We start from the raw sequence: 27190 nt of genomic DNA, 5'->3' as shown, positions 1-27190 counted from the left end.
TTTATAGATATATCTCTATATAGACATACTTTTACTATATACTGTTGTACTATATAAGTCCCACCTCCTCCATAAAGTATTCCCTGAACCACTTCAAGGCTACGATCGACTTTTCTACTTTAAACACCCGCAGCACATCTTATCTTAGCACCTGTCAGCCTGACATGTTATATGCCGCATCCACATCGCTCGTCACCCTGGATGGATTCCAAGTTCTCCATTCTCCACAGCACCAAACACAGGGCCTTGCACCAATCAGGGGGTTCAAAATATTATTTGTTTATAAATGCTTCAAAATCAACAGCAGCCCAGAACAGAGTCCAACAAAGGAGGTTTAACAAGTACCATAATTGTGTTGCATTCACCAAATCATGACTCAAATGATATAAATGGAAAGAACAAAGACCACTTAGTAGACAGGGTTCCAGATGTTTTCATCTGTAAGTTCTTTCTCTTCAGAGATAAAGTTACACAAAATTAATTAATAAGCATGCACAATATGCTAATTATATATTTAACATGCATGATTTCATTTAAATCTTTCAATAACAGTTGTGTCATTGGAAACTGGCATTATCCCCATTTTATATGTGAGACTATTTAAATTCCAAGAGATTAAATAAATTGCCCAAGGTCATATTCAGTATAATGTAAGCATCCTATGTGGCCAGAGAATCTTACCTGTCCTTCAATGAATTATCCACTTGTGTAGACCCAAGGCAGCAGTTCAATTTGTGATTGCTTTCCTAGCTCTTTGCAACGGGCCCTATTGCTGGTTGGCATTTGTTCAAAAGATGAAAATTAATTTTAACATCATTTTCGAGCAGATGTAATTATTTAGGGAAAATCTGCCAAAAATATAGGCATGCACCACAGTCCAGCACTTGATTAAAAGCATCAGGAATGTACACACATTATGAATTAACTGTATTCTTCCACATTGGTGTGAACTGTATTCTTCCATTTATTTCTGTGTGCGTCTGGAGTATTTTCCATTTTGACCTAGAAATACACTGATCCCCATTTACTCTTTTTCTCTAGATTTCAGGTGCTAATGGCAACCTTGAATTACAAGGTTGAACAAATGTTGCATTTTACCTGAGTGGTTTCTAATTTTAAACTTTGAGTTCATGTTCAGTGGGAATTCTTTATTGATAGGGGTCATTCCTACCTTGGGTTGTAGAGAATCCAAATAGTCTGAATTTGCTGTGTCTCTGCTCTGAGACTCTATAGGTTTTATCAGTTTCTAAACAATTTTTTGCTTTGATTTGTTGGCACTGGGTACCCGTTCACAGGGTAACATGAATTTGGAAACTGCACTCACTGCTGGTTTGGATTTCTGATTCCTTGTTGCTGACAATTTCCCTCCAATGAGCCCCATGAATCACTAACTTCCTCAACTTGTCCCCAAGATTATGGATTGCATTTTCCAAGTCCCCATTCCAAGGGTGGAGACTCCAGGCTTTCTGCAGGGACTTCAGTTTCAGCATTTCAACACCCCAAATTCCTAAGCCTTCTCCCCATCTTCTTAGAACATGATGGACAATCTACTTTGCCACTCATGGGCCTCTTGACTGTGAGTTTCTTTGTTATTCTTGTGACTTAGGGATTTCCTTTTCTCATATTAGAACTCAGCTATAAATTTAAAGAAATGTATACGTCCTGTTTTACTTAGCATTTCCCTGTGTTTGGAGCAGAAAAAGGAATTACCCCACTCAGCCAGCCATTTTGACTCAAAGTCCCATTGCAATTTATTCTACAAAAATTTAAAGGAAAACAAATAAACAAAACCCAGAATGGTTGGGATGTATAATGTAGTCCCATTTTCCCACATCCCATTTTCTAACAATCCTCTGGTAACCTGACTGACCTCACTCTGTAATTTTTATGTGATCCTGTTATTTCTATTTTTGGTTGAAGTACAAATTCATGAGATTATTCTAAAAATAAGACGAGGCTTTGCAAGGTTGTTCAGGCTGATTTTGAAACCACCCACTCTATGTATGTACTTTTTAATGTACTTCTGTTTTTCATAGCCTCTTAGCTAATTAATTGATGATGTTAAGGTTAAAATACCATAGTTTCTTTAGTGATATTTTACATTTTGTTTTTATTTTAGAATGCTATGTTCATGCTAAAAATAAAATAACCACATTACCATAAAATGAGAAATAGAAAAAATAAAAATACTCATAATCTCAACACAGTTTATATTTCAGTATTTCCTTTCAAAGTCATTCTGTATTCTTTGAATATATTCTCATAACCACTACAGTACATATACTCCTGTATGTTGACTCTCTTCATTTATCACAGTAACATAATTATATTTTCCTGTTTTCATAGCCATTTATTGGTTTACATTTATTGGCTGAATTACATTTCTTTAAGTGGAAGCCTTCTGTTGTATTTTACACAAACTCTTAAGTTTCATTGATTTTTTTTGCTTGTTTGCTTGTTTTATTATTTTCCTAATCTTTAGCAATAAATTTCAAAATACTCTGAGCAAGGTAATTACAGTACCATATTACCATACCAATTTCCTAAATGCTAGAGATATTTTTAAAAGGTAAAAAGGCTATGAGAAATTAAATATTTAAAAATACAGCAGATGCTATCAGAGAAAGAAAAAAAGTGAAATAATCTAAAATGTCTAATGAGAAAACAAACTGAAACAATGACCCTATGTACGTATCAAAGACAACATAACTGAGCAAAGAATATAATTACTTCACGTGAATTTAGCAGAATAATGTAACTGTGCTTCCTTAGTGAGATGTATCCTGTGAAAAAAAGAACCTCAGAAAAGTCTCAAGCTTCACATGGTTATTTACTGATAGACTATAATATTAAAACTATTTTAGTATATTGCATGCAAAGTGAATAAGTAAATAGGTTAATGTTATCAGAAAACAAAATATACAAAATGAATTACAAAATAAAAAAACACAATTATAAAATCAAAGTTAAGAAAAAATTCTGTCATTACATTTAAATTTGAAATATCAATATGTATTAATGCTTTTTTCAAAATACACATCCTGTCTACTGAGATGGCCTAAACACAACGACAGCTGATCACAGTGAGCATTTTAGCACCCAAAGCTTGGCTTCTTAACACCTTCTCCACCGTAGGCTCCTTGGAAAACTGCCTGATTCCATGTCTGAGGCAGGGAAAATATAAGAGGTGTCTGGGGTACCTTTTTACTCCTAGAAAAGCAAACAAGTGCTCAAAAACTAAGGGGGGGCATGGCAAAGGGACCCAGGAGCTAGCCTGGAAGGGCCCCTGCTGGCTACACATGGGAGAATTTGAGCTTCCAAAAGAATGATAGCTGCAACTGATTTGGACAAAAGGAATTTAAAAATTAAAATTAAAATGTATTGTCTGTAGTTATTTTCAAAGAAAGAGAAGAAAAAGAAAACCCGATTGCCGTCTTTTGAAATAATTATTGCTCCAACTCCTTACCCAGAATATTTGTAACTAAGGAAAAGAATTAAATGCTTATCCTACCTTTTTAGGAGGAACTCTAGTTCATCTCCACATCTTCCTTACAGAAAAATACCAACCAAATAAGAAATTATCAGAAATAACCATTTACCCCCAATGAGACAGGCAAGAGCCATCACATTCATGAAAGGGTGCTAAGGACATTTTATACGGATCCAGAGTTTCACCCCACAGAATAACTGTCAACTGCAAAAGGAAAAATGTTAGACAAAACTGAGGCCTGTTAGTTACCACTTTTAGTCAAGTGATCAAACAGAATGAGATAATGCAGCCACCTGGTGCTCTGTGCCCAGATGCAGTGAGAGGTATAAGAGTTCCTACTGACTGTTCTTGCCCAAACAAATCTTTAACCTTCATGTAATCAAGCCTAGAGGCTTACCTTCCAGTTTACAGAAAATTTAGTGTTTCCAGGACCAACTTAAATGATACCATAAGGAAATAATCAGGCAAATTCAGAATGTAGGTATTCCATAAGAAAGTTGAACAAGGCTCTTCAAAGAAATTCAAGTCATAAAAAAAGTAAAACAATAAATAATTCAAATGTTAAAAATGAGGAAGACATAACAACCAAATACAATACATGAACTTTGATTGAGTTCTAGACAAACAAGATAAACTAGGAAAATTTGGGCAGAGGGATAATGGGGAAATTTGAACATGGATGTGTATTAGCTAACATTAAGGGATTTTATTAATTTCCTTAAAATGATTAAGGTATCGCCGCTAGGTGGAAAAATGCCCTTATTTTTAAGACACACTGTGTGGTGCAGTATGTATGGTTGAAGTACCATGATGTCTGAAAACTATTTTCAAATGACTCACCTAAAAATATAGTGATAGGCAATGATAATGCACAGGGGGCATAAGATTAAAATTAACTGAGGTTTTCCCAGGGTTGTTTTTGTTGTTGTAGCTGTTATTTTGCTTTTGTCTTTTTGATTTTTGCCTCTACAAACAATGCTGCAGTTGTATGGTGGTGCTTCCATCCTTATATGTTGGTGCTTTTATTTCTCTGGGCCAGATTCCCAACTGTGGAGTTGCCGAGTCAAAAGCTATGTGTATTTTCCTTCTTATAAATATTAACAGATTATTGTCTAATGTTTGCAAATGTCATTTCCCCACTGGATGTTACTGCTTCTTTCAAAAAAATTTTTTTACCAATGTAATGTCCCTTGAAAAGGGGTTGGGCTAGTGCATGTCCTGATTGCTAGAGAGGGTGGACATCTTCTCATATGTATGTTGGACATTTGCATTTCTTCTCCTATGAACTGCTTGGGTTTGCCCATTTTTTCACACAAAAAAAAGGTTATTTTCACTTAGATAAATATACCTATAATTTTTTGTAGCTTATGGTTTTTCTCTCTTGCTTAAAAGGTCTCTGTACCCCATGGTTACACAATTATTCTCCTAAGTCTTCTTCTAAGATTCTTATTGTTTTGTGTTTTATATTAAGGTCTTTAATATACTTCATTGGGCAAAATGACTTGAGTTGGATCTGAGGTCAAATTGTGAATATCTTCTTAAATATCTGTCTGTGCATTTTCCATAGCACTTTTTTGTAAGTTTCAGTAGTTCTTCTGTCTTTGTTATTCCACTGTACCTTATTATTCTGTGGTTTCAATTTGTTTCCTCAAAAAATTGGTTTGATTATATCACTTCAATAACTCAGTAATCTGGCTTATCTTGTATGTATTTATACCACATTTATGTTATACTGAGTATTTGGGGGTTTTTTTTCTCTTTGTAAACGAATCTTTATGAGTAACTTTGCTTTCTCCTTGGTCTTCACTTATATTTATACATCTAAAAATCTTGCTTAACTAGATCAAATCTATATTTCTTAAGGCAGCTTAAAAAATGTCAGAGACAGAAGAGCATTCCAATTGCAAAAATCTCAGTCAGGCAGGGCCAAACACATTTGAACTTGACTTGATTGCCTTTTCCTGCTTAATTTTCCAGAGTTCACAGAAGCAATGAGTGGGTAACATCTTCTGAAAATCAAGTTAGCTAAGGGGTTTAGAAATTGTCTGGCTAGTCAAATTGGAGAACTCAGTCTACAATAAAACGAACTCTGGCAATGCTCTCACTTATTAATAGCTGAGTATAATGTAACAATTTGCCTTAAAATTGGGGGTTAAATTTGAAGGTGCTCTTCCCTCTTTTTTCCTGTTTTCTAAAAGTAGATCTTATAAACTTAAGATCAAGCGAGCTCATGTTTGCTAGTGTAGAAAAGCTGCAAGGCGTATCCTACAAAATCAACTTTCTCATGAAGATCTGTCCTGAGGTAATTTTTCCCCAAGAATGTGTTTAGAGGTCATAGAATAAAAAGACAGGGCCAACTGAATTAAATTACATGTGATGCGTGAATTTCCCGCAACATATCAATTAATTATTGTCACCATACTGCTGTCTAACAAATAGCCACGAAATTTTAAGTGGCGTAAAACGACAAGCATTTACTAAGCTCATGAGGCTGTGAGCTAGCTCGGCAGTTCTTCTAATCTGGGCCATGCTCAGCTGATCCCAGTCGCCTGGCTCTAGTCTGTGTTTAGCTGGTGGGTTAGCTAAGGGCTGGTTGGTTTATAATAGCTGCACTTTCATGTCTCATGGTTGAAGTGATGGAAAGGGGTATAACTGGGCCATGTGTCTCCTCCTCCATCAGGCTAGCTTGAGCTTCTTCACATGATGTCTAAATAAGCTTCCAACAGTGAGAGCAGAAGCACACAAGGCCTTCTGAGGTCTAGGCTCAGAATTACGTGCTGTCCCTCTGGCATATTCTAGTGAACAAAGCAAATCACAAGGCCCCCCCAGATTCAGGGAGATGAAAAGTACACCCCACTCTTTGGTGGGAAGAGCTGCAAAAGTTATGACTACAGGAGGGGTGAAGAATTGCGGCCATTTGTGCAATCCATCTACCGTTCCCATAGCACACGAAGCCTGAGTGGCATGGAATGGAAACTCAGCATGTTTGAGTACATGAAGCAGGAGGTGGCAGGTGGATGGGAGGGCACTGAACACAGCAGAGGGACGATCAAGAGCAAACGCTGGTGTTCAGTGAAGGACCAAGTGAAGCTCAAGATTGTGGTGAGAAAAAATTTGGGGGGATCCAAACTGAAGCTCCACAGTTGGACCCAAGCCCCTGAGTCCTCTGATCTCGGCCAGGTGTAAGTCTCCCAGGAGAGAAGTTAAATATTCTCCACAAGCCCAGTGGGAGATCTTACATGAAAATGTGGATATCTGATTTCCCTCGAAAGCAAGAATCTGGCAAGCCTCAGCTCAAGCTGAGTTCCCGGCACCCCCTTTAGACCCCGTAGACCGGCATGTCTTCCCTGCCACCCCCACTTCCTTTCTCACAGCCCGCTTCTTTTATTTTCCTGACGTGCTTTTTCCCCCCAAACACCAGACTTTGCAACTCTTGAACTAGAAGAGATCTAGACTCCTAATATATGGGGCTTTTAAGAAACAGAGCCAGATCTTGCCCTGCATACTTTTCATATTTTCTTATAATGAACAAGTATTCCATTTATAAGAGGAAAAAATAAATTAAAAGAAAAGCTCTAAGTTGAAATTCAATAATAAATGTACCTTTGTAATTCATTCATTAATAAATGACTTTTTTAAGAGTTAACTGTATGGCATTTAATATACATTTAATTTAGTTTATAAATTAATCATATTAATTTATTAAAATACTTTAGAGTATAGTAAAATCTGCTGCTAACCCATGATGAAAGCAAGAATCTACCGAGGTTATAATTTAGCCACAACTGGGTCAGTTTTTAAATTTAAAAAGTTATTAAAATTAGATTTTTATTATCATCATGATATTGTGATTTATAATAAGAAATATACATTTGGTCTTCGTCCCAGTTCCTGGCATAGAGCTCCTGAAACCCTTGAAATTTCCTAAGTGTTAAGAGCAATAAAGGTGTCTTTTGTTATATTAATGAGGTGATTTGGGGGAAGCACCTAAGGATGGGGTTGGTTGTCAGGGGATCCAACCTAGTGATTGGAGGTTGTGAAACTTTCAGGTCCACCCTCTGACCTCCTCTGGGGAGAGGGGTTGGAGATTGAGTTCAATTGCCAATGGCCATCAAGTTATATCAGTGATGACTATGTAGAAAGCCTACACAAAACCCCAAAAGGACAGGGGTTAGAGCCCTTCCAGGTTGGTGAACAATGGAGATTGGGGAGAGATGTCCAGGGCTCAGACTGCACTGAAGCTGCACATGGAGGACATACAGCCAGGATCAGGACCAAAAGTAGAATTGGAAGCTCAGAGTAGAAGCAGGACAGGAAGATTGTCAGGGTGTCCAAAGTAGACCAGCCACATCACCATCACCTGGGAGCTGCTGAGAAATGCCAAGATCTCAGGCATTTAGGAAAAGCCTTTAGTCTCGCATGCCATTTCTAAGGTTAAGCTCCCTGCATATCATTCAATAAGCAAAGAGAATTTTATTCAAAATCCTGGGTTTTGATTGGGCTCTGCACAGCAGTGTCCCAGCAGGCAGCACCCACCACCCCTCACCCCACTTCTACCCAGACTCCCAGCTTTTGCTTGTTTTATGGCTGAAGAAAGGGTTCTGTGACTTCTAAAAGTCTGAAAATTCTCCAGAGCATTAAACAGATAAATTAGAAGGCAGTTTATAAGGTAGCTAAAACAGTTTACGAGGCAAATAAAGCTTAGAATGAAGAAAGGAATCAAAATAAAGAGGTGATGAAAGAAGTCCAGATAGAAGTTCAAGTTGCTTACATGGTATGCTTGGTTTGTGAAAATGCACTGAGCTCCTGGTTAGAAGCGTTGGCTGCCCAACCTCCGGGTGAGACTGCACTTCATAAAGCCCACACCTTGACCGTGTGTCCACTCCAGTTGACTTCTTGGCTCTCCCAGCCTGATTCACGGCGGACCTTTCCACCCCCAGCTCTTGGTAGCTGCCAATCTCAATGTTTAAGAACTTCACATCATTGCTTATTATTTCTGTAAACTTTTTCAACAGACCCATCTCTGCACGCGCGCGTGTGTGTGTGTTTATTTATATTATCACAGGTCTTTAGCTTTATTATGCCACACATAACCTGAACTTGACTTTTACATTTTCTTCATAGGTAACCAGTGGATGATATTAAAATTAATTGATTCCTCCCCCGTCTTTGTACATCTGTTTCAAGGAGTTTCCACATGGGTGGTTATAGAAACCTAAATGACCTAAAATCATCCTCTCTCTCCCAGCTGCAGGTGGAGCTGGAGCAGGAGTACCAAGACAAGTTCAAAAGGCTGCCCCTGGAGATTCTGGAATTCGTGCAGGAAGCCATGAAAGGGAAGATCAGTGAAGACAGCAATCACAGCTCTGCCCCTCCCCTGCTGACCTCAGACCCTGGAAAGCTGAACCACAAGCATCCTTCCAGTGAGGAGCTGGAAGGGGAAAACCCAGGAAAAGAATTTGATACCCCCCTGTGATTGTTCCTGCCAGGCCTTCAGAAAATGCATGGCCACTCCAGCTCCATTAGACTCTCTCCTCTTACAAAGATCACTGCCCAGGAGCATCTTCCTGAGAAGCATCCCTTAGATTAAAATCCACATTGGAGGGAGAGTTCCAGAAGGATCCATGCAGCTTCCCCGTGTCCAGGCTCCATGTGTTATGTGGAAACTACTGCAGGTCTACTAGTGAAGAGTGCATGTATGTGGGACTTTGGGTTTCTTTCCAATAGTAAATTCAAAGCAGGAAACTTCCAGGCTCCATGGAACATTTAAAGAAGGACAATGACTTCTTTGAAGAAAAGCAAGGTCATGTTTTTATTTGAAGCTCTGGTGTAAAGTATGTCAAAGTAATAGAAATAGTTGAGAAATGTCTAGCACTATTTAACACTATTGAACAGCCAACTTTGAGCATTTTTTCCTAACTGCCCCTCAACTATCATATCTTCAAGTTAACATGCATATGAAATTGTTTCATCCTTTGCTTTGCAAGCACTGGCGGCTTGCAATTTGCTAATTTATTTATCATAGAGGCATCAGTGTATTTGTTGCTGACATGGCTTTAGCAGATACCACAGCGACTCAGATAAGTTTTCTGCCTTGACTGCGTCCTTGTCCAGTGAAACCATCCCCAGACTTAGCAACGCAGCTTGTACCTTTGATTGCATGAGCAAGTTGGCCGCACACTTCCAGGCAGTGTGCTATGCGAGGCAACTATTTGCACTCAAAGTCTGGGTATTCATTGGTCATTGGCCTAAAATCATTAAACAGCTGCAGAGATCTGCTTAATTGAATAAAAATCATTGAGCTGACGTATATGGAGCAGAGGTTCAATCAGAGGTAACAGGTTCCAGCAGTTATTTTGCTGTCTTTCTTTATGGTTCATTTATTTTTAATATAGAGATAAAGATTGAATATTTATCTAGAGACTACACAAACCCACATATAAATGATGTATGTTATCTCCATGTATATATGTACGCACTCAGCCATATAAGTACATACATATACACCACACATGCGCGCATACACACACACACACATTCATATGAGTGTGGATGTGAGTTTCTTGATTGGCAATGACCCAAATCTCTTCCCCAAGACTTAAAACCAAATTCAACAATAGAGAAGAAAATGGTCAAACATCTACATTATGTGCATATTAAATGGTATTGAAATTCTAAGAAAAAATTGATGGAGCCTTTGATGAAAGTTGAGGTAGATTGAGAACTTAGAGGATGACTTTGATGTATATTTTGCAAGATCAAAAACTGGATTTTAAGTGTTTTAAGCTTGTTTTAGTGGTCAGAATGTGCAAAAAATGTATAGGACAGCAATATGGAAATGTATCAGTATCTTCCATAATTTTTAAGTCTGACAGATTTCCATTTATTTCTCACATTAAAAAATCTTTCATTATATATTTACTATATACATTTAATTCACTTAACTGTCTTTTTATTAAGTTCCTTTGTTAAGTGGCATAAGAGAAACAAATTATATTATGGTAAAACTGATCAAAAACATTATTGAAAGGTCTTAAGTAAGAGAATAATTATATAGAGGAAAATATAATTTAGAGAGTAACATAAAGAACATTGAAGTTAAAGCCCTGAAGCAAGATGCTCAGTTTTATTTTACTTTAAAATAAACCTGTCTGATTGTAGTTTAGCAAAACATTTTAAAACACAAAAACTAGTTGTGTCCTGATAATTGTGTTTTAAGAATTTAATATTTTTATGAAAATTATTCTATTTAACTTTAAGCAATAACTAGGGATCACGATTAAGTTTTAATCAAAATGAAGGCTTAGTTCAAACATTAGGAAGGAGTGTTTGATTAAAAAAACACATCTAGGAAGACACAAGGGGAAAAAAATCCCATCCCCTTTGGAGATGATTATATTTTGATCTAAAGGATTTGGGGTGTTAATTAGACACTTAGTAAAACTTAATTTCCACTGAATGAGAACTCTTTTGTAAATCATTCTACTTTTGCACTTTGAAAGAAAGGCATTAATCATAAGGAAGCAAGAATGGTCAAAATAGAATGCTGCATTTTTATAAACAAAATTACCGACTGTCTAAAATTGCAGAAGAATGAACTAATAATAGCATTAATAACCAAACACAGTGGTGATTATTACAGAACATTATATCACATTTTAGTCCAGAGACAGACTAAAGTTAAATAAGACTTACACAAAACTGTCTTGGTAGTTGGATTTCATTATCTTAGTGACTCTAGTCATTTTGCAATACGTTTGTATTTGGCCATTTCCTGTAATCACATTTTTATATCTGTACAATGACACTTTTTGCAGTTGTGGGGGTAGTGTGTAACACTGTCCATCTTGCATCATTGAAACTACTACAGTGATACTATCATTTAATAATATTAATATTACTTGAAATAGACTAAGATAAAAAAAAAAGGGTCTATATGATGTGCAGTTTTGTGCCTTTCTGTATTTGCCTTGTTCTTTGTTGAATGTGTGAAATTCTGTACTGTGGTTTTTCCTATAATAGAGAGTAGAGCTGTGTATTAAATTAGATTATGCCCCTCTAATACCTTTACACTACTGAGAATAGCGTGGTTTTGGCCGTGTAAACCAATTTTCAAAGTTCTGATGACATGCCATGTGTTTTTCATTTTTACCAGTTCATTGCAACATTTCAGTATCACCATACATTAATTAATACTCCTGTGATAGATATGCAGTTGTTAAATAATTTTGAAAGAAGGGCCATTGCTTGCATTTCTTTGAGTTTAGTGTTGCGCTTGTGCACTGTATAAATATTGTTTGTGATGGATTGGACATTGTGACTTTTGCCTTTTCAGAAGAAAAAAAAAGATAGAAGAAAGTATTTGAAGCTCTTAAAAGTGTACATATTTTGGTTCTTCTATCTCAAATTATTTAAAATGCATAATTCACATTTTTGTAATAATTCTATGCAATTTTGTGGCATGATGTTTCTTCCACTTGTAATTTTATGTGCTTTCATCACAAATCCAAAGGAAACAATAAAAATTTCTTAACACAACCCAGCTATTATTTCGTGGTGGTGGGGCCAACCTTCTTTGGATGGGCAGGAAGGTGGGAGCGGCATTGATGCCAATTTTTAGGGCAGTAGTGCCCACGCTGATGGGGCACAGTAGTGCCTGTGCAGGAAATCATGAGGCTGCAATGCTTGTGTCGGAGGGCACAGAGGTCATCACTCCATCAGTCCACCATCTCCGTCTGGGGGTGGCGTTGAACTTGCCCCTTGCTCCCATATTCAGGATCCTCCCTTCCTTCCTTGACCAAAACTAAGGAAGGTGAAACTGTTGGATGGATGTGACAAGAACTGACAGAGTATTTGATATAAGCTTTCTTATACAACAGATAAAAGAGTCTGCCACATTGATTTTTGAAAAAGAAATACACATATGAGTTATGAGAATGTCCCATAGACACTCCAAATGCAGTGTATTAGTTAGCTCTGGCTGTGTTACACGTTACTCCAAAGCCTAGTGGATTAAAACAATAAGAATTATTTCTTGATCTCTCATAGTTTTTTGTGGGTCAAGAATTCAGACAGGGCAGAGCAAGGATGCCGTGTGTCTATTCCATGATGTCTGGGGCCTCGGCTGGAAGATTAGAAGGCTGGGAGCTGGAATTTTCCAAAGCCTAATTTACTCTCACATCTGTCAGTTGATGATACATCACTAAGAGACTAGGTGGGGCTCTGGGCTGGATGACAACATGTGTCCTCTTCACGTGGAGAGGACCATTTCTCACAGTATGATGGCCAGACTCCAAGGATGAGCCTCCCAAGTGAGAGCCAGGCAGAAACTGGGTCAAAATGCTTATGACTGAACCTCTACATTGCATACTATCACTTCTGCTGGATCCCATTCATTGGTGTTGTCACAAGCCCCTTCCCAGAGTCAAGGGGAGGGAACAAATACAGACCCCATCTTGCTTTGGGAGCAGTGTTGCTCACATTGAAGTACATGAATATATAGGCATGGCCATCTTTGGAAAATGTAATCTGCCACATACAGTATACACCAATCTGAATTTCCTTACGCTCAAACCTGCTTCACATCCTTTGTTTTCTTCATCAGTGAATAAGACCAAGATCAATTCAATTGCCCTAGCCAAAAGGTGGGCGTCATCCCTGACAGCTGGCTCTCCATCATCTCCTTTCCAATAATTCACCAACCTGGGTCAATTCTGACCCTGGGGAATAGCCCCAAGATTCATTCACTTTCTATCCCCTCTGCTAATACCAAAGTTCAGCCACCATCCCCTCCCACCTGAGAAGGTTCTAAATGGTTTCCATGCCTCTAGTCCTAAATCATGTAAACAGTTCTCCATACTGGGGCTAGACTGATCATACAGGAGCAAAAGTGGGATTCAAAGCCTTTAATGGACCCCAGCAGTCCTCAGGATAAAGTCTAAATCCCTTAATAAATATTTGAGATCTTACATGATTTGGTTCTTACATAACTCTCCACTCCTGCCTTATGGACCCTCTCATCTCTTGGGCTTTTTACATACTATTCCCTCAACTACTTAGACATTCCTTTCTGTTCCTCTTTCCCTTGAACCCCTCCTGAAAACACACTTATACACACAGGTTCTCTCTTTACTCTGTCTCTTGTTCATCTTTAGGTTTATAGAATAAATGTCACTTTCTCTAGGAAGCCTTCTTTGATCCACCCAAGCTCCCCCTTATCTGTGCTTCCATTGCATCCTGTATCAGTTATCTCATGCTACATAACAAACACCAGCAACACAGTGTTATAAACAACCATGTTCCATTGATTGTGAGTCTACAGGTAAGTGCCTGACTCTGCTGATCTGGGCTGAGCTGGGTTGGTCCCATCTGGGCTCATCTGTATATCCACAGTTAGCTAGGAGTTGGCAGATGGCTGATCCTGGCTGGGTTCTTTTACATGTCTGGGGCCTTGGCTGGAACAACTGGGCTGATTTGGCACCTCTCTATGTGCTTTTTCCATCTTTTGGCAGGCTAGCAATGGGTTTTTCACATGTCCAAGGCAGGATCTGGAGAACAAGCAAAGGCGTTCAAGGCCTCTTGAAGTCTAAATTCAGAACTAGCACACCATTACTTCCACCACATTCTATCGGTGAGTGAAGCCACAAGGCCAGCCCTGATCACAATTAAAAGGATGCTGTGGTGTTATAGGGAAAATGATATGGACACAGGGTGGCTACCAATACAATTAATCCATCAACACCATGCGCTTTCTTTCACATATAGAGTACATACCAACTGCAATGCATTGGCCCTTACTGAAAAGTGTCCATTGACCCCTTTGATGTCAGAGGTCATGTCTCATTCACCACTGAATCCCCAAACCCGCCATAATGAAATCACTCAATAAATACTGCATTTACGGTGAATACATTTGTTTAGCCATCCAGCTATTAGTACTAAGGTGGAAAAAAAAAATTGATGTGTGAATAGTAAATGTCATTAACTCAAATCTACAGTATTGCTTAGACACGTTATGAGTCAGCAGCACTCTGATAGTAGGCCAGACCACACAGAGCCACGTTCTCTGACTTTTACTTATGGCACCAACCCCAAAACACAAAACTGCTAGTGACAGATGAAACTAGGTCATTCACCAAACAGTATATTCTGGAACACAGGGGGAGAAAGCTAGGCTCACCTTGGATCCCAGGCATACCAACAGCCTCTTTCTGCCCACGGTGAGAATTCAGGAGCCATTCTTTGCCTCCTGGAGCCCATGCCCTATTTAGCATTCTGCATACATTTTAAATTACAGTTTTATTAAGCTATAATTCACATACATCCCCTTAAAGTACACATTTTAATAGTTTTTAGTATAATCAAAAATTGCCTGTCAATCACCACTGTAATTCCAGAACATTTTCTTCTCCCCAAAAAGAAACCCCATACTCATCAACAGTCACTCCCCAATCTTCCTTTTCCCCCATTTCCACTCCTTAGTCTCTGGAAACCACTAATCTATCTTCTGTCTCTGAGGATTTGTCTATTCTGGACATCTTAAACAACTAGGCTTATATAACATGTGGCCTTTTGTGTCTGGTTTCTCTCATCTAGCATACAAATTTTAAGATTCAGGTGGTAGCATGAATCAGTGCTTCATTCCTTCTAATAGCTGAATAATACACCATTGTGTAGACAGTTGTTTCTTCATTCATCACTTGATGGACATGAGGTTTGTTTCCACTTTCTATTATAAGCAAAGGTGCTATAAACGCTCATGTACAAGTTTTTACATGGAAATATGTTTTCAGTTCTCTTGGGTATATACCTAGAAGTGGAACCGCTAGTTCATATGGTAACCCTGTTTAACTTTTTGAAACTGCCAGACAGTTTTCCAAAGTGGCTGCACCATTTTACATCCCCAGCAATGTATGAAGATTACAATCTGTTCACATCCTTGACAACGCTTGTTGTTTTCTGCCTTTTTGTTTATTGCCATTCTAGTGGATGTGAAGAGTACTTCATTGTAGTGTTTGTTTGTTTGTTAATAACTAATAAATTATTTATTTATTTATTTATTTATTTATTTATTTTTGGCTGCATTGGGTCTTTGTTGCTGCACCTGGGCTTTCTCTAGTTGTGGTGAGTGGGGGCTTCTCTTCGTTGTGGTGCTCTGGCTTCTCACCGCAGTGACTTCTCTTGTGGAGCATGGGCTCTAGGCATGTGGGCTTCAGTAGTTATGGCACACAGACTCAGTAGTTGTGGCACATGGACTCAGTAGTTGTTGTTCATGGGCTTAGTTGCTTCACAGCATGCGGGATCTTCCCAGCCCAGGGATTGAACCCGTGTCCCCTGCATTGGCAGGCGGATTCTTAACCACTGCACAACCAGAGAAGTCTGTTCGTTGCAGTTTTGATTTGCATTTTCTTGATGACTAATGATGTTATGTGACAAGCATACGCATATCTTCTCTGGAGAAATATCTATTTAAATCCTTTGTGCATTTTTATTGGGGGGGGGTTACTTATTTAAAATCTGGGTCCCCTTTCTTGATTTTTGTCCTCCATTCCCTTTTGTGCTTGTCCTCCCCAAAGCTTTGTCTAAAAAGCCTCTCTCAATTATCATTCCTCCCAGGGCCACTGAATCGCTGGAGGTTATTTAGAAAATGGTGCTGGTTATTTTCTATGGGAAGCCAGAAAGTCATTTGTCTGCTTTTTCTTTTAACTAAATATTGAATACTTGTTTATTTTCCAAGATTTCACTCTTCTTTTTAAAAACAAGCTACAAAATAAGTCTCATAAACATGGGTTGAATTCACTGGGATTCAGTGAGTTTTTTATTGAAGGAAATTTATTGAGGACAAGTGGGGACTTCCTAGATGGTGCAGTGGTTAAGAATCCACCTGCCAAAGCAGGGGACATGGGTTCGGGCTCTGCTGCAGGAAGATCCCACATGCCACGAGCAGCTAAGCCCGTGCACCAAAACTATCGAGCCTGTGCTCTAGAGCCCGTGAGCCACAACTATTGAGCCCATGTGCCACAACTATGGAAGCTCCAGGGCCTAGAGCCCATGCTCTGCAACAAGAGAAGCCACTGCAATGAGGAGCCCGTACACCACAACAAAGAGTAGCCCAGCTCTCTACAACTAGAGAAAGTCCGTGTGCAGCAACAAATATGCAACGCAACCAGTAAATAAATAACTAAATTTATAATTAATTAATTAATTAATTTTTTCTTAAAAAGGACAAGTGGCATTGGATATTGCCATGGAAATATTTACCACAGAGCTTTTAAGAATTAAGTGAATTACATAATATGTTATCAAATTTATGTTGTCAAAAAGCTTAATGTGTCAATAATAAATATATCAATAACAAAGAAAAAATCTTGCCAATTAAACTATGACTTCATCAAACATAAAGGCACATCCCAATTTCAGAAAGGTTAAAAGTAAAGGTGTATCCAAGCATACTACTAAAGAAAATCATCAAACTACAGGGAAAGAAAAAGAAAAAGAGAGACTTCCCTGGTGGTCCAGTGGTTAAGAATCTGCCTTCTGATGCAGGGGATGCAGTTTCAATCTCTGGTTGGGGAACTAAGATCTTGCATGCCACGAGGCAACTAAGCCCACGTGGTGCAACTACTGAGCCTGTGCGCTCTGGAGCCTGAGCTCCACAACTAGAGAGAAGCCCATCCGCCGCAATGAGAGATCCCACATGCCATAACTAAGACCCCTCACAGCCAAATAAATAATCCATATTAAAAAAAAGAATTGAACAGAGAAGAACTATAAAAAACAATGGGATGGAAGATGCCTTAGAGGACTGGGGCAGGGAGGGTGGGGGGGACTCGAGGGGGGGGAGTCAAGGAAGGGAGGGAATACGGGGATATATGTATAAAAACAGATGATTGAACCTGGTGTACCCCCCAAAAAATAAAAAAATAAAAAAAATAAAAAAACAATGGGAAAACAAGTAATCAAATGGCAATAAGTACATACCTATAAATTATTACTTTAATGTTAATGAAATGATAACCCCAATCAAAAGACATAGAGTGGCTTATTGGATTAAAAAAAAATTCATCTATGTGCTGCCTATAGGTGACTCAATTCAGAGCTAAAAACACAAACAGACTGAAAGTGAGGGAATGGAAAAAGAAATATCATGAAAATGGAATTGACAAGAAAGCAGGGGTAGCAATATTTGCATCAGACAAAATAGGCTTTAAAACAAAGCCTCTAACAAAAGACAAAGAAAGGCATTATGTGATGACAAAAGCATCAATACAAGAAGAGAGTATTACACTCATTAACATATCATCAGAGAAATGCAAATCAAAGCAATGATAGATCACCTCACACCTGTCAGAATGGTTATCATCAAAATGTCTACAAATAAACGTTGGCAAGGATGTGGAGAAAAGGGAACAGTTGCAGGCTCTCGGTGGAAATGTAAATTGGTATAGCCACTATGGATAGCAGTAAGGACATTCCTCAAAAACCTAAAAATAAAATTACCATATGATCCAGCAATTTTACTCCTGGGTGTATATCTGGAAAAAACAAAAGCACTAATTCAAAAAAATACGTGCACCCCAATGTTCATAACATCATTATTTACAATAGCTAAGATATGGAAGCAACCTAAGTGTCTATCAACAGATGAATGGATAAAGAAGTTGTGGCATATTATTCAACCATAAAAAGAATGAAATTCTACCATTTACAGCAATGTGGATGGACTTAAGGAATATCATACCTAGAGAAATAAGTCAGACAGAGAAGGACACTCTATGATATCATTTATTTGTAGAATCTTAAAAATAAAATAAACATATGTATATAGCAAAGTAGAAACAAACTCACAGATATAGAAATCAAACTAGGAGCTGCCAGTGGGGAGAGGAAAGTTAGGAAGGGCAAGCTAGGGAGATGAGACTTAAAAATACAAACTACTATGCATAAAAATAGATAAGCAACAAGGATATATTGTACAGCACAGAGAATTATAGCCATCACTTTGTAATGACTTTTCAAGGAGTATAATCTATAACAATACTACATCACTATGCTGCATACCTGAAACCAATATAATACTCTATTATCAAGTATACTACAATTTTTTAAACATTTTAAAACAATTTTTTAAAAAGTAAAAGTGTATCTTAAAATCAATAAAATGTCATAATTTCCATTCTTATTTCAAAGAAATATCTGCTTCATAAGAACCTAGGGTTGTACATTTCATTTATTTAAAATCATTAGGAAACCCAATCTCCAGAAAGCACTGTATTCAAAGTAACACCAAACCAAGACCCAGAAAATAGTTGAAATAAATTTGTTCTGAAATCTCTATAAAATGTACCAAAATAGGATTTGATTCATAAAATACTACAAAGTCTCTTAAAATTGCTTTTCCCTTTTCTTCTTGTCTCTTTGTATGTGATTTTCACATATAAATGAGCTTCGGTAATTCCCTGGCAGTTTCGTAGTTAAGACTCAGCACTTTCACTGCTGTGGCCCAGGGTTCAATCCCTGGTTGGGAAACTAAGGTCCTGCAAGCTGGGTGATGTGGTAAATAAATAAATTAATTAATCAATTAATGAATTTTAATTTTTAAAAAAAGGAGCTTCCCCCCAAATCTCCTTGGTGGGGCTCTTGCTTTCTCTCCCCCAGACATTCATCTTTGGATTTATTCTATTTTCTTTAACCTTCTGAATAATCCTTTAACCTTTCCAATCTAAATCATTCTGGCCTTCCTGAATGCTCTAGTGTGGCCTAACTCAGCCCCCAAAAGGCTCACAAGTGAAACGGGCAAAATTAGAATTATTCTTACACTGGGAGAGGCTGTAAATAGTCCAATATCAACATTTTTCCAGTAATACATTCAGTCAATACAATTTAATAGACACCTACTATGTTCCAGGCATTGGTTCTGCCCCAGGCTCAATTGGGTTAGAAGCCCAGGTTTCTTGGTCATAATTGTGTCCAGATAAGTATATCTTTAAGGCTACTCCCTCAGAATGAATCCTTGTGTGTCTGTACCTCAACACAGGTAAAAAGGAAAGGTTTATTTCCCTTTTATCATGAGAGTGCTACACACATGCTTGTGCACGCACACTTACCCAGATGGGAACAGAGAGTCTTCAGCATCAAATGGTATTTAATACCTTTTCATCCTCCCAGAGTTGCTTCCTTAGGTCTCTAGTTACCTGCAGCAAAGGGCAGCCCCAGACCTGGGCATATCTGAATTTTCACCTGAATATGCTCAATGCCACACTCTGCCTTTTCTACTCCAATGGCTGTCGACTTTGGCAACATGTAAATAATGTGAAAGCAAGTTTTTATGATTAAGGAATCAAATTTATTGAATTTTATTACTGACAGTTGAAACAACACACATGAACAAAAACAATAAAAGAGTATACTCTTTTCATGGAATGAAAGTTTCAATATTATGAATTATTCTATCTTATTATGTGCTAGATTCTAATTCTGGGGATATGGGCATGCTCTTTATTTATTACCTCTCTGAGCTCCACATAACCCAAGGAAGATTGGATAACCACATGGCTTAAATTAGTTATTCCAGCAGTCCATGCCCTCTCAAATCCTCTCTGCTCATCCCAAGTTCTTTCCTGTCCATTCAGAACATTGATTTTACAGTGACCTCTGAGAAAACTATTTTCAACTAATAATCCTAGTTAGATTATTAGATTCTTCTGATCTATCTTTCCATTCATGATACTCTCTTCAATGGTGTCTAATCTGCTGATATCCTATCTATTGAGTTGTTTATTTCAGCTATTATTTTTGGTTTTGTTTTTTTTAATTTCTAGATGTCTTATTTGGTACTCTTTTAAAACTGTTAGGTCACTTTTCATAATGTCTGTTCTCTGAAGATTATTTCTACTTGTCTTTTTTCTTTCAGGTATAGTAAGTCGTTTTATATCTGTCAGTTTCACAGCTTGGTTTCTGCTGTTTCTTGCTTATGTTTTATCTTCTTGTGTGGTTAATGAATTATTACTGTATAGAACTGATTTCCCTTGAAAAATCATTTACGAACATTCTCTGAGACCTAAAATGGAGATACCTTCTGACAGAAAGAATTGGTGTTTTTTTCTACTTGATGCCTAGAGGAGTATCCAACCCAAGTATATTTTGTGCTTTTTTTTTTTTTTTAATGTTTCTGAAGCATTAATCTATGTGATGGTCTATTTTAAGGATGAAAATTCTTGGAAGGCTAGTTTGTAGACACAATCTCTTTGGGACTATTTTTCCTCCAACCAAGAATCAAAGAAACTTTTTTGCAGGCCCTGTAAAAAATCCAGGATTAGGATTACTTCTGATTCTCCTTTATGCTAACATTGAACCAATCCCTTGGGGTGCTAGCCTAATGGGTGTAGTGTGTACCGTTAGATTATCTGATTTGAATGGACTCTTAGGGTTTAATTTTTATCTGTCTCATCCAGTGAAGCCATCAAAATGGAAGCCTAAATTTGAATCGGTAAATATTCTCAGGATAAAATTGGCTTCAGTGCTCTGCTTACTTCCCTGGATTCCAGCTTTCCTTCAGATTTTGGCCCAGTAATGACTTGCTACCCTGTCAACTCTTCATTCCCTCTAAGAAAATATTTTGGTGTCTACTTTATTTAGAATTTTAGTTGTTCTCTGTAGGACAGTTAGTTTCTATTGGGTATATTTTGAAATTTTTAAACTATTGTCCTGAAGAACACCTTTGATCCTGCCTAGACCAGGTCCTGCATCTGGATAACATGAAAATATTACTGTCAATAACCTGGCAAAGTAATCAATCACAGTCTAAAAATTAAGTGACTCATTCATTTTTGGGGGACACTCTACAGTCTCCCCCACACATCACAGCTGAAATAGCAATTTGATAGGGAAGTATCAGATAGAGATGGCAATATAATCTAAAGACCTTCTGGTTGTCAAATATATGTATGATAGCCTTATAAGTTAAATTTAGAATTTATGTGTAAAAACTCATCTAGCCTAACAGTTCCCTGTTGGCTGCACCTCTGAGAAGTCAATTATTCTCACCAAAGCCAATTTTACTTTATGTACACTAAATTACTCCTGAATTTTTTGTGATTTTTTTATAGAAGGTATAATATCAAATTTAAGGACTAATGACTTTCAGGACAGTGATAAGAAACCTGATCCTGACTCACCAAATTACCTAAGGAAAGAGAAGTTTGGGTTATATGATATTTTTCACTAAGAAATAAGTACAAAATTGATTCTTATTCTTTATTGTATCCCTAGTGCTTATTGTAGCACTAGGTCAAGCACAATCAATAAAGCATGACAGGAAGGCAATCAATAAAAATTAAATGAATTAATTAATTTGTGGTAGATTGATTAAAAAAATGGCACTAATTCTTTACAGCCTCTGTATATTTTTGTAATGTGATTTAGTAGATTCTGCCATCAAGGGGGTGATGTCTAGTCTCCAACCTTGAATCTGGGCTGGCCTTAGGATGATAGAGTGAGATGTTTCCAACAATCCAGTTCCCAGACTAGAACTCTACCTTTTGGCACCCTGAGGTCACCATAAGAACAGGTCTGTGTAGCCTGTTGGAGGATAGAAGTTTATGAAGTGGAGTTGACCTCATTTTCCCAGCTGAAGCACAGGATGTGACATCACACCAGGTGTGTGATAGAGACCAACCAAGATTAGCTAAGCCATCTAGCCAACTAGCCACTGATTATGGACCCATGAGTGACCCTGCTAAGAGAGCAGGGCTGGCACAAAGCAGCAGGATTACCCAGACAACCTGCATACTTGTAAACATTAATAAGTGGTTTTGTTTTCAGCTGTTAAAATTTTAGGTGGTTTGTTACACAGCAGAAACTAACTGATACAAAATCTTTGTTACAAGCCTTCCTAAGGTGTTTTAGAGGAGAGAACATCACATTGGCATAAGAAGTCCTCAGTTGCAGTTCAGTCTCTGCCAAAAGCTTGCTAATCTTCCACAAAGCACTTCACCTTCTCTATGCCTTCAGGGTTGAGTTTCCTTTAAGTTCTAATCTTATGTATTGCGTGGAATCCCCCAAATGCTTTACTCTACATTTTGCCTAAATAGTGAGGAAATAGTGAGAAAAGTTGGTATTCTAAAATAGTTGAGCATTTAGCAAGTCTCCAGGGAATCTGCTTGTACATCAAGTATTGGAAATTGTAGAAACTTGAGCTGAATGTGTTCTTACTCTAAGCTACCACCCCCACCCCCAAAAGTATATTTTTAGAACATGTCTTTATTGGAAGCTGCCTGTGATTTCTGTTTTCTTTTGATTTTGCTATTCTATTCTCAAAGTAGAAGTCAAACAAACAAGATCGATTAAAATAAGCATCCATGTTAATCAAGGCTTTAGTGAACTTTATACTTTACCATCATCTCAAAGAGGGACACAAAACAGATTTAGCAATGGAACAAAATAACACTTTATTTTGGCTTTTATTAATTGACTATATTATTGGAGTAGAGAGATGTAGAAAATTGAACCTCACAGTCCTCAATTCTGAAAAGCATAATGGATTCATGTACACCAATGGACACAAACACCCAGATTTGTGTCTATACAAGGGAAGTCTATGTAACAGTGATTCTTAACATGTAAGGATTAAGAACCTCTCTGAAGATATGATGAAAACTAGGAACCCTTGATTCAGAAAAGCCCACTTCTGTACACATTCAAGTGGTGCTTTCTCAGCATCTTATAAACGTTGTTCTTATGCTTGGTGATTTTTCCACCTTGAGGATTTGGGAATCTGCATATCCCCAGAATAGATGTTAGAAATTCACTTCCTGTAGTTACAACTATGGTACAAACATGTGGCCTAGGTTCAGCCTTTCAGGTACAAATGCACAAGACATTTGGAAGCAGGTATAGCACAGATACATTCTGGCTAGAACAGAGGCAAAGACGATAAGCTTTCAGAAACAGTAGTGGGTAGAGGTCCTGGCACTGTGCTCCGTGGCAGCTGGTGAGGTGTGGTGAGTCTGTCCAATAGAAGAGGCAATAGTTCTTCCCCGGAGCATTCTGCGGTATAATGTTAGAGTTGTTCCTAGCTCAGTAGCTTCCAAGCCTGGTTCTCAGACCCTTTCAGGGATGCAGTGAGCTATCCAAAGCCTTTTAATAAATTCTTAAACTATGTCTGCAACAGAGAGCTCTGAGTGATACACACATAAAAAACAGATTATTCTAATTCTAAGATTTTGTAAGACTTTCCGAAGACCATTCTTAGCTTAGCTCTCTTAGAATACACAGGTGCTCATACATTAATAATATAATATATGTAATAGTGTAATACAGGTAGAAAGGTAAAAAGTGGGATGGAGAATGGAGGCAGATAGGGCTTCTTGGAATGAAAGAATGTGCACTGGGTAGAGGAACAGACTTGGCTCTAGTCTTCACTTTGCCACTAACTGCCTAGTCATTCAGCAGTAGGTAGGATCTAAGTCCCCTGTCTTGAATCTGCATGGAATCGTGACCAGTAGAATGAGATGATAGTGCTGATACATCACTTCCAAGGCCAATTCAAACAGGTGATACAGCTTCTGCCTTTAACCCTGGGACACCCTGAGCCACCACGTCAGACTTTGAATCACCAGAGACCACCATGTTGTGAGCATACACAGACTGAATGGAGAGGCATGTGAGGTGCACCTGAGGTACTAGAAGCCAGTATCATCTGCCAGATAGACCTCCATAACTTTTCTTTCTTTTTTTTTTAAATGTATTTATTTATTTACTTGCTGCATTTGGTCTTCATTGCCGCACACGGGCTTTCTCTAGTTGTGGCAAGCGGGGCTACTCTTCATTGTGGTGTGAGGGATCCTCATTGCTGTGTCTTCTCTTGTTGCTGAGCATGGGCTCTAGGCCCATGGGCTTCAGTAGTTGTGGCATATGGGCTCAGTAGTTATGGCTCATGGGCTCAGTAGTTGTGGTGTACGAGCTTAGTTTCTCTGCGGCATGTGGGATCTTCCTGGAGCAGGGATTGAACCCGTGTCCCCTGCATTGGCAGGCAGATTCTCAGCCACTACACCACCAGGGAAGTCCCTAAACCTCCAAAATTTTTCATGCAAATTGATAAATTAGCCCAGGACAGTAGGCATCAACCAGGGCTGTCCTGGGCAAAATGGATGTCTGGTCACCCTACTGAGCATCTCCTCTGAGCTAAGCTAAGCACTTAGGTGTCTCTTTACCCCTAGATTTCTTTAAAGTTGGAGGAGGGTTGTTGAGATAGTAGATGTCACAATTCCCAATTCCTGGTACTTAAGAATAATACGGGCCACCAAATCACACAAGACAGCTGAAAACAAGTAACAGAACATGGCAGGGACTTCAACAAGTTGCAAAGCACAACTAGAAGGAACAACTCAGCTCCCATATTTTTTATCAGGAAGAAATGTGAGCTCACCATTTTCTGGCATTCTGATTTTTTTTTTCAAGAGATCTAGGAATCTGAAAATCTAAGTTAAACATTTCAACTTAAATTTAAGTTAAAATTTTCAACTTAAGTTCAAAATGTTTTAGAAAATTTTTAAGGTAGTCTCTGTGAGCTAGAGGATTTCAATGAATTCTTCAGGCTTATCGACCAAATAAACTTAAATATTCTTCTGCCACCTTTCAGTATCAGCTAATCCTGGCTCTTCACAGGCTCACTTGGGGGCAGCCATTGTCTTTGTTAGAGCATAGCCCACTGTGTCACAAGCCACTGTTTCTTCTCGTCTCAGAGTCCCAGATTGAAGCTGATCGGAGCTCCTTTTCTATACCTTGTGTGAAAGGAGTTTTAACTCTACCATGTCAGTTTACATAAATGTCCACCCAGGTGCAGAAAAAACATAAAAGTCATTAACCCCATGTATTAGTCAGCTATTGTTATCATAATGTTAAGTAACAAATATCCTAACAGCTTATAACAACAAGCACTAATACCACAATCACAGATCTGGGCTGAGCTCAGTTGGATGATTCTGCTTTAGGCTGTGGGTCCACTAGACTGTGCGGTGAATTCAGATTTGCTGTTCCTAGGCGAGGCAGCTACCCAGATGCTCTGTGGCAGGTCACCAGAGAGCAAGAGCCAAACCTAACTGCACAGGTTCACTTAAGGCCTTTGTCTGCCTTATACCTGCTAACATTTTATGGGCAAAAGCCAATCACATGGCCAGCCCCAAAATCAAAAGAGCAGAGAAGAACACTTTACCCACAACAGAAAGGGGAGAGAAGTGAATACTTACTGAAATAGAATCCAAACTAATACCCAAGAGATTTTTTCCAAAAGCTCATTTTCTTTCTAAATAATCCCCCCAAACAACCTCTCTCCCAGGCTTTGCTGGCTCCCCGTGGAGCCGACGGACTCTGGGGCTTCACCGCAGTGGACTCTGGCCTCTGCAAAACACGTGGTAGGTGGCAGCAGATGCCGAGGGCTTGGAAGCTCTCAGTACAAGTGCTCTAAATTAGGAACAAAGCATTCCTCGGACTACGTCAAACTTTAAAAATAAGCCTTTGCTCCACACACAGCTAATGACCTTGGTGAGGACATTCAAATGCCTCGTATAAGATGTTCAAGTAATTACTTGGGAGCAGTGACCATAAGGTTTTTCCATCCCGTCTGTGCCCTGCCTCTGAGGTCTCTTGCTCCCCTTGCTGTCTTGGGTCCCTGTTCCCAGGCAGCCTGTTCTGCACCAAACATGATCTGCAGTTGTAATCTGTGCAGGCAAACTTCTTGGGCACATTAACAGATGCCAACCTAATGTAAGAAACCTGCAGATAGGTAGTACCTTGATATGAATATTGCTTACTTAGTCTGCTGTCATGATGCCTTCTAAGGAGAAAAGTCAACCACTTTCATATTGTTTCTCTAAGGCAGAGCCTCAGGGAACTGGAGCATAGGGCACAAACTTCTTTAAGGTAAGTTTTTCTGAAGAAATTGTGGAGCAAGGTGAACCTATTGCCAATTTGAGCCTGAGTAAAAGCGCACACGCACATACCACACACACACACACACACACACACACACACACACATTACCTAATGTTTTACAACAGACCTTGGAACCAAGGTGCACAAAAACCTTGAAGTAAATATTAGTCAGAAGTGGATTGACAAATAGAATGGACCTTCCCAGTGACTCCTTATTCACTTTAGAACCCAGAGATAATGGGACTACCTCCTGGCCAATCTTGGTACATGGTCACATTCCAAAGAAATACAAGTCCCTAAATTAAAAAAAAAAAAAGGTGCATTGTTTTAAATCTTCCAAGAATACTCAAAGAAGTGTCAAAAGTAGAGGTTCATATTATCTCATAATAAGACACACTTGTTTCCCCATTGCCAGCTTCTTGGAGTCCTGCATATCACAGCAACCATTTAACCATATGTGTTTCCTCCACTTCTTCTCATCTATTTCTCCAAAAATCACAGGCACCAAAAAAAAAAAAAAAAAAAAGACCTAGAACCTAAGCAGCCAAACAAGGGATTTCCTGGAAGGTAGAGAGGCAATAGCTGCATGTCAGTGAAATGTACATCCTGGTCACACTCACTCTGGTCAATTTCCACACCTCAGACCAGTGTTGGCTCTTACACTAGGCCCAGAACCCCTCTGGTCAGATGCTATATTCAAAGCCATACTGTGTGTTATATAAAATAGGTAATCAGCAAGGACCTGCTGTACAGCACAGGGAACTCTAC

At 38.5% G+C, this 27190-nt stretch overlaps 1 protein-coding gene across 3 annotated transcripts in view; it reads left to right on the top strand.

Annotated features, from left to right (window-relative positions):
• The window catches only part of PLCB1 (phospholipase C beta 1), a 688164-nt gene extending 676209 nt beyond the window's left edge, over positions 1–11955 (top strand). For 2 of the 3 annotated variants that reach the window (XM_057701470.1, XM_057701473.1), the window contains one exon: positions 8739–11955. In XM_057701470.1, coding sequence (XP_057557453.1) covers positions 8739–8966 — 228 coding nt within the window. In that variant the 3' untranslated portion in view covers positions 8967–11955. The remainder of the gene's footprint in view (positions 1–8738) is intronic. The other variant, XM_057701472.1, reaches the window with a different exon arrangement.
• The last annotated feature ends 15235 nt before the right edge of the window (positions 11956–27190 follow it).

This window comes from Hippopotamus amphibius, chromosome 12 (genome assembly GCF_030028045.1).
Source record: "Hippopotamus amphibius kiboko isolate mHipAmp2 chromosome 12, mHipAmp2.hap2, whole genome shotgun sequence".
In the NCBI taxonomy this organism is placed as follows: domain Eukaryota; kingdom Metazoa; phylum Chordata; class Mammalia; order Artiodactyla; family Hippopotamidae; genus Hippopotamus; species Hippopotamus amphibius.
The sequence above is the reverse complement of the archived record's forward strand: the minus strand, read 5'-3'. Positions and strand labels throughout refer to the sequence as shown.